The sequence below is a fragment of the Ceratotherium simum genome, chromosome 1 (assembly GCF_057802395.1).
Source record: "Ceratotherium simum simum isolate JZ-2026a chromosome 1, ASM5780239v1, whole genome shotgun sequence".
Lineage (NCBI taxonomy): Eukaryota > Metazoa > Chordata > Mammalia > Perissodactyla > Rhinocerotidae > Ceratotherium > Ceratotherium simum.
The window spans coordinates 56,154,451-56,170,409 of record NC_141900.1 but is presented as its reverse complement, the minus strand read 5'-3'; the positions used below and the strand labels follow the sequence as shown (position 1 = coordinate 56,170,409).

The following is a 15,959-nucleotide window of genomic DNA, read 5'->3' as shown; positions in this document are numbered from 1 at the left end:
TCCTTACTGCTATGTTAAGGACAGTGATAATCTTTTCATTTATTATGAGATTCTTTGCTGTTTCTGCATTTGGGGGAAGATTTTTTTTAAAAATGCTGAACGTTTGAGATTTTTAAGTCCTAACTCTATAAAAAGGGGGAATTCCACCAAGCCGTTTCCTCTGAGGCTTTAATTCGCTTTGATATGTTCTTTCCCCTCCACTTGGGGCTTAAACTTACCTAAGCATAGAGAAGTGTTTCCTTTCCAGCTTGAGTAAAATAAATTCATTTAGGAATGAGAATTTTGGTTTGTTAACAGATTTGTGGAAGTGTTGGAAATGTGCAGTGAAAGTTTTGTTTTTTGGGTTTTTTACCTTTAAACAAGGCTGTTTAAAAGAAACATTTGTGCTTGAGATAGATGGGAGAGGTAGAAAATACAAGATGTTCTAGGAACTGAGAGGAGACAAGGACCTAGGGGTGGATGGTTTATGTGACAGATAACAGGAACATTTGTCTTATCTTCCTAGTTAATGCAGGATGAGTCAAAACATCAGAACTTATCAAGAGTCAATTGTATTTACTCTTTGAGACTTCAGTGGGTTGGAGTGGCATGATACAATTTGGTAGTCCTGCTTGACTTAGCACATTCAGACAAACGCCTACCTAATAGATTGAAGGAAAACTGGTTACCACAGCATTGCCCGATCATTTGGCAGTTGGAAATCTTTTGGGATTTAGGAATCTGTTTGGGCTGTTGACAATGCTTCCCCCATCTCTCAGTTGTGATTACCTCCAAAACTCGTATAAAACTTTGAGTTAAGAAATCAAAGACCCATTGAAATCCATCTATGGTGTCTAGGTAAAACCCCCTAGGTGTGTCATTCACTTGTTCTCAACTAGGTACCAAAATTGATGCTGGACCTATTTCTTTTAAGGATTATAGTTTTTTTGGTTTTAGAGTCAGGTTTATCAAAGTATAATTTACGTACAATAAAATTCACCATTTTTAGTGTATAGGATTATAGTTTCTAATTACTTTTCTAGAGATTTTACACACGGGATAGTTGACAACCAGTAGCATTTATTATTATTTAGGAATAGAACATTGAACTCTGCAAGCAATTTTGTTTTAAACATATTAAACTTTATACAATATAAGCAGTGAAAATTTTGATGTGCATTTTCTTGATTTTTTTAAGTTAAAAATTTACGTTGTATAATTTGTGTGTATGTATATATGTAGTATATATTTACATATGAATATTTGTGTGTGTGTATATAAATTATATCTATTTTATGTTAGATTTGCCAGAGGGCCTTTTGGACAACATTAGTTTCATTAGCTTTATTATTGCAGGTTTAGTCAACATGTTTATAAATCATGGGTATGTAACTTTTGTAGTGTTTTCTCTATAATAGTAAAAGTTAAGGTGGTGTAAGGTAAACTATGTGGAGACTAATGTACTTAATTACTGAACAAATTGCTTTTGGGAAGAATTAAGAATGAAGTTTATTTAAATTAACATATTAAATTGTCAGTCACCCCCTACTGCCTGCCCCCCTCCTCCACCAGCACCATCTTCACCGCCTCTGCACCCCTGTCCCTGAAGAGATCCAAGTTGCTATAAAGCTCTACTATTAGAGTGGCTTTCATTTAGGTGCTAAATTTTAAATGGTAGATATACCCTTCCTGCTGCTTTAATTACTTAAGATGGAATGAATTAAAATATCTTGTTAGAATTCTGTTAACTTACATATAAAACACTTTTTGGTATTGAAAAATTTTTGTTTTAAAAATATAAGTAGGTTGCTTTTTTTTTAAAAAATTTTAAGGCATTATATGTTGCGTATTATCTCTTTGGATAGCATTGTGAGAGCCTTCCTATTTTTTGGCCTTTATAAAATATGTCTATGATCAACATTATGTGCATGGCAAATTCCCCTCTAAAACAGGTGAGCACTGTGATGAGGAGTACCACTCCTGATAAGCTGTACTGGAATTTCCTCCTGAGAAGTATTCACTTCACTCATGGGGTATTTGAATGTCTCTTTGTGCCTGTATATCTAGGTGCTGGATGTGACAGTGAACAAAAACCTCCTGTTCACGTGGAGCACACATCCCAGTGGCCAAGGCAGGCACATGAAATTTTATGTAGTCAGTTAAGTGCTCTGAGTTAAAAATAAAAAATCAAGCTTTATGATTTAACAGTAGCTATAATTAGAGGCAAAGATGAGTGTGCTTCTACTAGTAGGCCCCACTCAAAGGAAATGACTATGTCAAGACTTCACTACGAAAATACGTAACTATTCCATTCACAAATAGGTATTAACCTTATTTAAAACTGAAAAAAAATAAATAAATAAAAAGCTCATCGCCAGGCAAACCTTGCTATAGATTTTAAACTGGAATCAGTAGATGAAACAAAAGCCTGAAAGATACCACATAAGGTAAACGTTCCTTTAGAAGAAATTGCTTCCAGTTTAGTAGGAAATTACCATAAAATTTATTTAATGTGTTTCTTAGCGGTTTTCTGTGTTCTGAGGGCCAAGAAACATTCTCAAGGGATTGTCCTTCAAATTTTGCAATTAAATTGATGAGTAAGTGGTTTACTATAAATTAATGGAAACTTATTTTGTTTTACTTTCCCAGAAACTTGTGACAGTTCTTGGAAACTAAGGACAGTTGAATTTGGTTTATACTGATGAAACATATACCTGCAGTTTACACTATAATAAAATTTAGTTACTGTTTTAACAGGCTCTCATTAGAATAACATGCACCGTGTAATAATACAGCTACAGGAAAGATGGTGAAAACATAGACAGCTTCCTATTGTACATTTTCCAACCCAGTGTAGATTTAGAAATGTTCACTTCTTTTTATATCTTTACTGCTCAAGTATATATTGATATATCATTTAGGTTAGTCTTTAATTCAAGACTCCAGGTAGAACATCAACTGCGCTCGCTCTTCATTTTTGTTAGCCTGCCTTGAGAGTCGTCTGTTCTGATACACCCGTTACATAGCTGTAAAAGGAAGCTCTTTGAAAAGGAAGGTCTTGAAGATAAAACTTAACTTAGGCCCCTGTCTCGTGATTTGGTATACAAGGAGGAAGTCTGATGGTGTGTTGGTGTGTGTGTGCGAGATATGTACTTCTTTCTCCTCCCGCCTCAGCAACCGGGCGGCTGTGACTGAATACTGTGCTGAGCTGCTTCATTTCTTGGTTAGCCGTGGGAAACGAGCTTCCAGTCAGGCCTCTCGGGTTAGGTAGCAGAGAAGCCCACCGTGGACACTCTACGATGCCCTTCCATTGCTTCTGTAGTCCAAAACCCCAGTAAATTTTTTGGGCTCTTTTTCATCACAGTTACTTTGTGATTTTAAAACATATTTCTGCCCTTGCTAATAACTTGGGAAACTGAAAGTTTATTTTTCTCTCCCCCTCCTGATAGGTGCTGGATAGTTTACTAGTCCAGTATGGAGTGGTGGAAAGCTGTGAGCAAGGTACATGTCTTCTCAATTGCTTTCAAATTTGTAAAAGACAGGAAGTAGAAAGAAAACTAACTTTTTTTCTCTTCATTTTTCTCTTTTCTTCTAGTGAACACTGACTCGGAAACTGCAGTCGTAAATGTAACCTATTCCAGTAAGGACCAAGCTAGACAGTAAGCAGTATGAAACCTTTTATCTACATGTAATAACTGGGTTAAGTATAATACTTACACTTTGGGCTGGTGGATGGCAAAAATAAACTTTAATTTGCAAAGTTTGACCCTGTAATTCTTTTTAAGTTTGAATGTCTAATAAGAATCCGCATTGATTAAGATTTTATTACATTTTCAATATATCTTTAATGCCAATAATAGAGTGATATAGTATGAAGCTGAACTACGCCCTAATTGCAGAACGCTCTGGGCCTAGGTATCGTTGTCATATGACATAAAGCCTTTTTTTTCTTATTTATATGATACATATATTTTTGCTATTTTATCCAAAGCTGGTAAGTTGATCACATGTTAAATTTTCTTGCTCACTGATTTTTCTAATAATTACTATTGTCATTTAAGAGTGTGCAGACATTGGACCAACATTGGACCATTTTAGATTGATGGAAAAAGTATATTCCAGTGCAATTGACAGACAAAACTTCATTTTAGGAAAAGATAATTCTCTAGGCTTGGGAATCATCTAATGAACTGACTGAGCACTAGAGAGAGAAAATGAGGATCCCACAAACGCTGCTTTTGACAGATCTGTGCAGAACACAGACATGGAGGAATGGCATGCATGGTGCCTAGCAGCACAGTGCTGAGTGTCAGCAGACCGTGGAAGTCTTGACCACCTCCAGCTACAGTACAGGCAGGAACAGACTCTCGATCCTTGGTGGGAAAGGTGAAAGGACAGACCATGCTGGCTGACCCAGAGCCTAAAGGGGAAAGGTGAAACCAGCTGAAAGATGGGAATTCAGCTGGGTTACCAGAGACAGTGCACTATGAAAGGAAAGATAGGCCTGGGAAGGAGATGAAAATTTGCATAACACCAGTGGAACTTTATTTTTAAAGTTGGTAATATTCACGTTCAAAATTTTAGAGGTCCAAAGATGTGTATAGTGTAAATCTTCCTCCCAGTGTTGTTCCCCAACTACCTTGTTCCCTTCCTAGGGAGATAACCGTGTGGAGGACAAACGCATGTGTGCATTTTTTTTCCTTTTTACACAGATTGATAGCATAACATTTGAATGTTTTATACATATAAATATATTTTTTATGGTTGCATAGAATTTGATTATATGGATATGGAATGACTTTAGTCCCAAATTGGATATTTATAGGTTGTTTCAAGTGTCTTGCAGTTATGAACAATGCTGTAGTGAATCCCTTTTTGCCTATGTCGTTTTGCATGTGTGAGTATAGCTATAGAATGAATTCCTAGAAGTAGATTTGCTGAGTCAACATGTATGTGTATCTGATGTATTTGTGCATTTTTTTATTTTGTTAGATATTGTCAAGTTATCCTTCATAGAGGTTGAACTAGTTTAAATTCCCGTCAACACTGTGTGAGACAGTCCCTAACACAGGGCTTTATCAAATTTTGCCAATCTAGTAGGTGAAAAGTGGTATCTAATCATGTTAACTTCATTTTTTTCTCATTAGTGAGACTTATGAGATTCACTTTTAATGTTTTTTGTTTGTTAGTTTTGGTGTGTTTTTTTTGATGAGGAAGATTAGCCCTGAGCTAACATCTGCTGCCAGTCTTCCCCTTTTTTTGCTTGAGGAAGATTTGCCCTGAGCTAAGATCTGTGCCAGTCTTCCTCCACTTTATATGTGGGTCACCACCACAGCATGGCTGACGAATGGTGTAGGTTCACACCCAGGATCTGAACCTGCGAACCTGGGGCTGCCAAAGTGGAGTGGGCTATATTTAACCACTATGCCACGGGGCTGGCCCCCTCACTTTTAATGTTTTAATATGAGACTTGTAATATGTTTTAAAATATCCTATTTTTCCTTCTGTTTGTATCCTTCATTTAAAAAAATTTGCTCCTGTGCTTTTAAAAAAAATTCCAAAGTATTAAGAGTACAGGCACAGAAAGGGTAGACTGCTAGTCAGGGCAGAATTACTGCTGAAAATCATCCTAACATGGCAGTGAGCTGAATGTGGGGACATGTTAGTTCTTTTTTTTTTTTTTCTTAATTTTATTTATTTATTTTTCCCCCAAAGCCCCAGTAGATAGTTGTATGTCATAGTTGCGCATCCTTCTAGTTGCTGTATGTGGGACGCGGCCTCAGCATGGCCGGAGAAGCGCTGCATCGGTGTGCGCCCGGGATCGGAACCCGGGCAGCCAGCAGCGGAGCGCCTGCACTTAACCACTAAGCCACGGGGCTGGCCCCAGGACATGTTAGTTCTAAAAGTACTTTGTAGTGGTTGTTAGAGATTGGCAGGGTCCTACTAATCCCAAGGAGGAGGAAAAGACTGTTAGGAATGTATAATTTAGGTGATTAGACAATCTAAACAAATAAATTGGGCATTTCCATGGGGGAAATAGTCATCATACCTTTTATCTAATAGTCAATCAGTTAACATTTATTGAGGACCAACTCTTGACCAAAAGTTGCCAATGAATAAAGGCAAAGTCCCTGTCCTCAAGGATGGTGCCCCCTTGTGGTGAAAGAGTATTTTGAGAGAGGTTACCTGATTTTAATTCCTGCCCAAGTTGAGTTTCTTTATAAGGATATTGGGTTTTTCTCCTCCACAAGAATTCTGAAGATTAGAAAATAATCGGGTATTCAGAGAAGGTTAATAGATTTAAAGAATGAAAAAGTTTTGTGATATAATGTTATGAAAATTGTCTATTAAAGGTCTCTAGTAAGTTTTTTAAAAAAGGGATGGTGAGTACATTCTCATTCTATGAGGAGAATTAATTTTATTTGGATGTACTGGAGAAAGTGTGGATTCTGGGGTCAAGTAGCTCTCACTGTAACCTTGACCTCTCTGGGTTTGTTTTCTCAGCATGAAATGAGGTTGTCAGGAAACAAATATCTTCATGTATATATGTACATACTTTTAGAAAATAGTCTTATCAAATGGCCTGGCACATAGGTACCCAGTAAATAGTACCTCTTGTTCAGCCAACTGGTTCTAAGCTGCTTCGAGTACAGCTTGGAATGACTTGAGCTGGGGAAGGCTGGTCCCTCCAGGGCTTGCTCCACTGAGCCCTGCAAGCCTGCTCTGTGGGCTCTGCATGACTGTCTGCTGCCTGAACTAACCTGGTGTGATTTCTTCACACCCTTTCCTTGGCAGGCCACCCAAGCTCACATCTTCAGGTAGTGAGGGCTGAGTTGATATTTTCAGTTGACTTCTTTTCTTTCCTTAGCATCTGTTACTTGGGAGTCTGTGTAACTGGGATGTGCTTATGCAGGTGTGAGTGGAACTTGGAGGTTAAGAGGATGCATTCCAGAGGCCAGTTCCATGGAATGGACTCTTCTGTGCCACCACTGTTCTAGCTGTGACTCTGGTTAAGTTAATCTGTCTTAGTTCACCCCCATCTGTAAAATGGGAATTATAGTCCTTAGTGCATGAGGCTGTTGAGAGAAACAAACATAATGTGTCCAAAACACTTATCCTAATACTTCAACAGTAGTAAGAGCTCCAGACTCAGCAGCTGTTGTGCATTTTTCATTGCTGTTGATGATATCTTGTTTTTGTTCAGGGCATTTCATTTCAGATAATGACTGGCCACTGATACTCAGGCAACTAGTTTAAAAGTGTTTGTGGCTGCCTCTTTTTGTTACTTAAAGCTCTCTGAATGCCATTTTTGAGAGGATTGATTCCTCAATAAAGCGTGTCTCTAAGACAGAATTTAATGTGGAAATTTCTGCCACCTTGTGGCTAAGAAAAATCAGAGGTTCATAGTAAATATATTACTAGGAAATATATACATTTATTTCATTCTTAAGTCTCGAATTATTAATTTATTAAAATAATAATAAAATGAGTAAAAATAATGAAAACTTAAAAAAAAAATCATTAAAAACAGAAGTCTGTATTTAGTATTCCTTGTTCCTTGGAGCAAGAGAAGCTTGGATCTCTGAACACCTGTTTCCTTCCGGGGATGCTCAGATAGCACTGTCAAGGATAGACATTACTCATTGGAAGATTCATAATGTGTGACAAAGAAATAACCCTTTAGAATTTGTGGGCATTTCTTTTTTTTTTTTTTTTTTAAGTTTTTATTTATTTATTTTCCCCCCAAAGCCCCAGTAGATAGTTGTATGTCATAGCTGCACATCCTTCTAGTTGCTGTATGTGGGACACGGCCTCAGCATGGCCGGAGAAGCGGTGCGTCGGTGCGCGCCCGGGATCTGAACCCGGGCTGCCAGCATTGGAGTGCGCACACTTAACTGCTAAGCCACGGGGCCGGCCCCTGTAGGCATTTAGTTCTTATACTTTCTTTTCTTTAGGGCTCTTATTTCTGATGTTTATGTTTTGTTAGGGAATAGGAATATAGTTTATATTTCTAAGATATCATTGCAGATGCTTTTATATCAGTTTGAAGACCTATCAGGTACACACAGTTGCAGTTACAAGTGTTTGAAACAACTTGGCTAAAGGGAGGAAATTCACTCTTACACTTTAAAATTAATATAAATAGATGATGATAATGTAAACTTTAAAAATTATGTAAATAGATGATTTATTCTGGAAAAAGAAATAGCAGATAAAGCAGTGAGACAAAGGAATTTCTTGCCATTTTGCCATTCAGAGACAGCCACTGTTAAATTTGCCATCAAGTTTTATGGACTTTGTCCCATGCATCATAATTTGTAAAATTGCAAAGATCATTCTGTAGAGTTTTGCGGGTTGTCTTTCCATTAACTATGTTTATACTGTTTGTAGTCTCCACATAGTACTTCCTCTCTACCACAGTCTATGTATCCACTCCTCTACTGGACATCTGGGTTGCTGGCAGGTTTTTTGCTTTTAGAACCAGTTTAGTAATGAAGTCAGTAATATTTGTAGGTAAATATTTGGGCTTTGTCCATAATTATTTTCTTAAGTTGCTTCCCTGCAGTGGTATTACAAGGCCTTCAGTAATTATTGCTGAATTGTATGTCTCAACCTCTTATTCTTGGTACAAGCAGAAAACTGAATTATACGACTTTTCAATAATGGCTAACCCTGATTTTGTTAGGACCTGTATGATATACAGCAGTGAGGTCTAGGAATAAGAAAAACGAAATTTTAGACATGGAATTTTAGAGTTGAAAGGGACCATAAATCCAAACTTGTAGTTTTGTAGCTGAGGAAGCTAACACCAAACAAGAAGATGACCTTTCCAAGGTTACATGGCTACTTGTTGTTCCAGCTGGGCCGGAATTCCTGTCTCTAGTCCGTCCTCTTTTTCGCTATTAAGATCTGTGTGTGTGTACCTTGGGTAAGTTTAACTTCTCTGGGTCTCATTTCTTCCTCCTCCTTTTTCCCCCTCTTGAGTTAAACTACTTACTCTCTCTCAAGGCCCTTTCAGCTCTAAACTATGATCCACCCCAATAAACTTCTTATCAATACAGTTAAGTGCTACCATTTAGAAACACTACCCACCATCTTCTAAGTGACTCTTAAAATAGTGTCAGTGCAGAGTCAAATAATGATGGAAAACAGGAGCCTGAGTAAAATACATGTTGGATAAACAACCTTGAGTTTTGTTGAACTGAATGCATATGTTTTGAATAATTATGACAATTGTTTGATGAACAATGTCTTTCATATACAGTAGGTTTGGTGAAAATGTTACAATGTTTTCCCCGTGAACTCAGCAGACCACCAAATGATATAGCTGAATATCAGACTTTGTGCATAGAAAGGTTTTTCAGCAGTTGGACTTGAAATTCAGAAACTTAGAATCTTCAGTCATGAGAAGGCCATTGCTTACAGTTAGGTTACTCCTGTACTGTCTCAGCTCTGCCCAAGTTTGGAGCACTGTGGTTTGAGGGGTCAGGAACTCTGCTTAGCTGGCAGTTAGACAGTGGAATACACACAGTATGTGCTTTCTGCTCTCTGACAGGAGCAGCCCGAGTTTGGAGCCTTTGGGGCCCAGACTATGCGCTGGGTACTGGAGCACCGTGCTGTCTGACCTCCCGAGTGAGAGAGTCGTTTTTTTCCCCCTTAAAGAAAAAACTTTTTTACCCTTTTTTTTTTTTTTTTTTTTTTTTTGGTGAGGAAGATTAGCCCTGAGCTAACATTTGTTGCCAATCCTCCTCTTTTTGCTGAGGAAGATTGGCCCTGGGCTAACATCTGTGTCCATCTTCCTCTACTTTATGTGTGGGATGCCTGCCACAGCTTGGCTTGATAAGCAGTGCGTAAGCCTGTGCCCAAGATCCGAGCCTGTGAACCCCAGGCTGCCGAAGCAGAGGGTATGAACTTAACCATTATGCCACCAGGCTGGCCCAAAGAAAAAAATTTTTAAAGCAGCACAGTGAAGTTTGGAAGTTATAGTTTATGCCAAGTTGAGAGAGTTGTTGTGTGAGACACAGGTGACTTTATTTTGACAGCCCCAGAATACATAGATGCATGTGGTGACTTACCTGTTTATCTCAGTTTGTCCGCATGGAGAAGAATGTCTGTCTCTCTGTATGCATGTCTCTTTCTCATTCAAGAGAAAAGTTATTTACTGTTTTTTGTAACATTACTGACTTAATTCCACAGTCAATATTTACTACTTCTCTTCTGAAGCTGGAAATACTCAAATTTTATAGTGGGAAAGGATATTATAGTGAACTATATTGCCTTTTATGCTCGTGGATACGGTTGATTCCTTCATGGTGTTCACATTTCCTTATGTTTTTGAAAGAACCTTCAAGGATCTGCTTCTCCTGGCCTTTGACAAGATTGAAAGTTGGTTTGAGTGAATATCTAATTGGTTGAAACTTCTGCAATTCCAACTTTCTGTAATACATATAGATCATAAATATTAATAAAATTTCTCAGCTGTTGTCTTCCTGTAGAAATAACCAAAATATTTTAGGGCCCTTAATCCACATTTCCCTTAGGAAAACGGGGGAAAGGGAGAAAGCAAGGAAGGAACAGTGTGTTAACTTAAGGTTCTGTTATCAGGCATTGGTAAATAAGTTGTGCTGTGTGCCTGCTATCACTCTGTGAAGCTTATGAAAAGAACGCCCTCTGACATAGAAATCATGTGGAAATATCCCAAGGTATATTGTATTTGAAAAGCAAGCCACAAAACTCTACATCGTGATCCCAATTATGCTTTTAACAAAGGTACTGAACACGTACACGTTTGTGTAAACGTGGAAAGCACAGGTCCATTTGCAGAAGTTATCACAGTTAATAATTCTGGGAAAGGTCTTGGAGAGTTGGTGACGGTGACAGAGAAATTTCTTGTTATTTTTCTGTGTGACTGGGATCTTTTATAGTCAAAGTTCATTTGTGTGCTAGGGGACTGTAGGACGGCCATGTAACAGGAGATTGAAGTGAGAAAAGAGGGCAGAATTCTGTGTCCTGCCCTCTAGGCCTGCCTTCCACTTCCATGCTTTCGCACCCTTTTTGGTGCTAGGACCATTTCTTTTTTTCTCTCTTCCATCTAAGTTAAAAACTTGAAAGATCTTCAAATAAGGAAAGCAGTATGTGAACCAGAAATGACCACTCTGAGGAACTAGAGAGACACCATTCCATGCCTGTTTTACTTTCTCTGCCCAAGGTGAACTCAGGGCCCATTGGAACAGAATCTGAGCAAAGAATCTGAATAATTCTAGGGACAGTTTTTTTATTTGTTTTTAATTTTGTTGTGTACTAGGGGGTGTGTATTATTACAAGTGTGTTTATGTGTGCTTTTGAAATCTTGGCCATGTCTTCTATCAATTTTTTGAGTTCTCCACTTTTAAAATACATAGGTAAGGTAGAACACAACAATTTGGATGAATCTTATAAACATGATAAGTAAAAGATGCCAGGGGCCGGCCCGGTGGCGCAAGCAGTTAGGTGTGCGTGCTCCGTTGCGGCGGCCCAGGGTTCGCTGGTTCGGATCCCGGGCGCGCACCGACGCACTGCTTGGCAAGCCATGCTGTGGCGGCGTCCCATATAAAGTGGAGGAAGATGGGCACAGATGTTAGCCCAAGGCCGTCTTCCTCAGCAAAAAAAAAAAAAAAAAAAAGAGGAGGATTGGCGGATGTTAGCTCAGGGCTGATCTCCTCACAAAAAAAAAAAAAAAAAAAAAGGGGCCGGCCCCGTGGCTTAGCGGTTAGGTGCTCGCACTCCGCTGCTGGCGACCCGGGTTCGGATCCCGGGCGCGCACCGACACACTGCTTCTCTGGCCATGCTGAGGCCGCGTCCCACATACAGCAACTAGAAAGATGTGCAGCTATGACATACAACTATCTACTGGGGCTTTGGGGGAAAAAATAAATAAATAAAATTATAAAAAAAAAAAAAAAAAAGATGCCAGACATGAGAGAATACATAACATGCATTTACATATACTTATGTATATAGAATTTTAGAATAGGCCAAATTAATCTATGTTGTTAGAAGTTTAGGGGAGGGGCACACACTGGAAGGAGGTTCTGGTGGGGCTTCTGGGGCACTGGTAAGTCCTAGTTCTGGAGCTAGAATTTTCACCTTGTGAAAATTCATTGAGATGTATGCTTAAGATTTGGGTACTTTTTGAGCCAGCTCTGATGGCCTAGCGGTTAAAGTTTGGCACGCTCCACTTTGGCAGCCCACATTTGGTTCCTGGGCGTGGAACCACAACACTCATCTGTGAGTAGCCATGCTGTGGCCATGGCTCACATGGAAGACCCAGAAGAACTAACAACTATACACAACTATGTACTGGGGCTTTAGGGGGGAGAAAGGAAGAAAAAAAAGGAGGAAGATTGGCAACAGATGTTAGCTTAGGGTGACTCTTGTCCTACAATAAAAAAAGAAAAAGATTTGGGTATTTTTCCATAATATTCAAAAATAAAACAGTAAAGTTCCTCTCAAAATAGAGAGATGGATGGATGAATGGACACATAGATGGATGATGGATAGATGGATAGATAAGGTAGAAAATAGCTTCATTTGCTTTTTTGGTTCTCTGCCTTCCTTGTGTCTCTGCCCCGAATCAGGTAATAAACTCCACATGGTCAGCGACTGCTGTTTTCTTGGGGACTGGCTCATAATATGCACTGAGAGTTTATTGAGTGATTGATTATCCTGAGTATTAAATTCTACCTATCTCCTGTGAGTGGTTTAAAGATATTTGTTGGGCCAGCCCCGTGGCTTGGCGGTTAGGTGCACGCATTCTGCTGCTGGCGGCCCGGGTTTGGATCCCGGGCGCGCACCAACGCACCGCTTCTCGGCCATGCTGAGGCCGCGTCCCACATACAGCAACTAGAAGGATGTGCAGCTATGACGTACAACTATCTACTGGGGCTTTGGGGGAAAAATAAATAAATACATAAAGATATTTGTCCTTCAATTCTTAAAATGTTTTAAATACTTGTATTTTTTAAGAGGATGAAGTAAGGGAGGTGTGTATTTCTAATGTCTTTTCCATTCTGATTTGGAAAGACTAGCCAGGACAAAGACTGCCCACTCAGTTCTCTTGCTGTTTGGGCACTCCTAAGCTGTTACTAACCTCATGGGTAATAGATTAATCAAGAGTTTGACAAAATGTTTTTTTACTTTCTGTTTTTCATTGGTAGATTGCAAATATGTTCCCTTTGGAAACTTGTCGGTCTTTTCTTTCCTGTGTGTACTTCAAAGGAAAAGTGTGTGTGAGGGGGGTGTTATGTGTGTTCTGGGTTTGCTACTTGTTCAGTGGCTTTATTCAGAAGTTTTAGAGCCAATCATTTTGAGTGGAAGAGATGGGTATTGCTTTGCTGAAATGTTAATTATATAGCTCGATTTCTCTTCCCACCGCCTGCCCTTTGTCAACCTCCAGAGCTTTAGACAAACTGAATGGATTCCAATTGGAGAACTTCGTGTTGAAAGTGGGCTACATCCCTGATGAAATGGCTGCCCAGCAGAACCCCCCGCAGCAGCCCCGAGGTCGCCGTGGGTTTGGGCACAGGGGCTCATCGAGGCAGGGGTCTCCAGGATCAGGGTCTAAGCAGAAGCCGTGTGACTTGCCTTTACGCCTGTTAGTTCCCACCCAGTTTGTTGGAGCCATTATAGGAAAAGAAGGTGCCACCATTCGGAACATCACCAAACAGACCCAGTCTAAGTGAGTATTCCTGAGTGTTGGTGGGCATTAATGTTTTCCACTTTGAACCTTAATAACAGAGTGTTCGTTCTGGTACTTGGTGTCCTTCTGAACATGGTTATGATCCCTTCTTGTACAGTTCTTGGGAAGCTGGAAAAACTTTGTGACTTGGTATCTTAGTGTTCATTTTATATAAATCTGGGGCTAAACTTTAACCTCAAAGGAAACCTCATATTTTCACGCATGAATGGAAAACAAATGATACCTAATCCACTTCTGGTGGGGGAGGCCCTGGCAAACAAAAGGGCAGCTCTAGGTTGTTCTCTGCTCCCCTATCCCCACCTGCACGCCAAGTGATACCTGCCTTCAGTGCTTTTGGAAGTAATTTTCTGAATTCAAATCAGAGATAGTTTTTCAGTCTTGCTTTACTTCAGTAAAGAATCATTCAGCTTATGGTCCAAATTTATCCCATGATTAGGCCATGTAGTTAGAATGGCCTTTTCTTCAGGATGTTGTTTGATAGTTTTAATTTGCAGATTTTAAGGGATTGGAGGAGCCTCCATCAAACATTGGGGCTATCTTTGCAGGAGCTATTTGTTTTTATTTACCACTGTAGCCCCAGTGCTGAGCACATTGCCTGACACGTAGAAGGCTCTGTTTGCCGAATGAGTGAAATGAGTATGTATTATGTTTAATGCCCTTAAAGATATATCTAAAGAACTGTGAGTGTACTGCGAGAAGAGGCTGTGTACAAACTGCTCTCGTGTCATTCTATGAAAAAGGGTAGGGAAATTGCCTTGTGCCAGCTACAGAGATGACTGTGAATTATTTTGCTTTTTAAATTTTGTAAGGAAAATTATTTCATTTTATGTAATACAATGAATTAAGCAGAGTCTTTTTCTGAAAGTACAACTATGGTACTGTGTATCCCTTGCTCGTGTGTGTTTTCTGACAGGCCTAGGAGGATCCATATTTGTCATGGGCACCATGCCCGTGTTGAACTAGCTGACTCATTTCTCATGCAGAGCCAAAAAGAACTGTGTTTAGTTGTGGTTGGGCACCCACTCCCCTGCAGAGTGACGTCCCTGCCTCCCCATTTTGAAGCAGGGGATGTTGCGTGCCATTACCTTTGTGCAAAATTAATGGCCTTGACCTCATAATGTAGAGGGTGGGGAGGACAGTGGAACCGTAGCCTAGGTGGCAGTTTTAATCTTAAATTTGCCTGGTTTTAATCTTAAATTTGCTTGGTTTTAATCTTAAAATTTAAGGGCTTTTTGCTTCCCTTGAGCCACCATTACCTGCAGAAACTATGAAATGGTTTTCCTTCCTTGTTGCTTGGCAGATTAGAGCTGTTCCTTTTAACACTACTCATTTCCTTGTCAGAGGAGAGAGCTGCTGTGACTTAAATTGAACTGTTTGTTCTAAGGCAGGAAGATGGAGGATGGAGAGGGAAGGGAAGCAATTTCTGTTGTATCCGATGATTCGTTTGCAGAGCGCTGCCAGTGGATTTAATTAACTCTTGCCATTAAAACTAGTCATTATCAGATCCTCTGTTTCTGGAACGGCCTCAGAGGGTTACCCTAATCTGTAAAGCAACATTCCCTTCTATCAGAGAATCAGAATTTAGTAATCCTTAACACAGTGAACAGGTGGAAATAAGCCAGAAAGAGGGAGTTTAACATGTTACCTGCTGGAAGATAAGCAATACTTAGTGATTGGGGATTGAAACAGTGGCTGGAAAGATGGTTCCTGAGATTGGGTCTGTTATCTAAGACATTGTTTTTCGTTAGTTATTTCTGGATAGCCCTTATTTATTTCATTTCTACATCGCCCTGAGTTTTAGTTATAGGTTTTACTTCTGAGATATACCTTCAGTTTTCCACCAGACCTTTAGGAAAATGAAAGGAAATCCGAACCTTGATGTTACTGGCATGACGAAGTGGTTGTTCTCATGGCCATAAGTTATGTAGCTCTTCATCTTCTAGTGTTGGAGTGACCAAAGGGACTCACAAGTATTTAATTTTCCCTGAACACCCTTTTTTGGGTAGTTGATTTCCTTTCTTGTACTTTTTAAACAACAGCAGACTTACTTTGCAATTAATTCAAGAATGTACAAGTACACAAGTTAAAAAAAGAAAAAAGTTACCCTTCACCTTCACAGAAAAAAGTTACCCTCTGATGTAGCCATTGTTAAGTTGAGGATATATCTTTATAGGACTGGTTCCTTGTATCTACTAACATGTGTAGCTTTAAAGGAGAGATCTCATCATGGTATGTATTGCAT

The 15,959-nt window shown here is 39.4% G+C and overlaps 1 protein-coding gene across 7 annotated transcripts in view; it reads left to right on the top strand.

Annotated features, from left to right (window-relative positions):
- IGF2BP3 (insulin like growth factor 2 mRNA binding protein 3) overlaps positions 1-15,959 on the top strand; it is a 145,728-nt gene that overhangs the window by 100,605 nt on the left and 29,164 nt on the right. For 6 of the 7 annotated variants that reach the window (XR_015551626.1, XM_087428890.1, XM_004418921.3 and 3 more), the window contains 3 exons: positions 3,429-3,480; positions 3,575-3,638; positions 13,415-13,696. Coding sequence is in view for 6 of the 7 variants with exons in the window: in XM_087428890.1 (XP_087285016.1) it covers positions 3,429-3,480; positions 3,575-3,638; positions 13,415-13,696 (398 nt within the window). In the remaining variant the exon portion in view is untranslated. The remainder of the gene's footprint in view (positions 1-3,428; positions 3,481-3,574; positions 3,639-13,414; positions 13,697-15,959) is intronic. The other variant, XM_087428918.1, reaches the window with a different exon arrangement.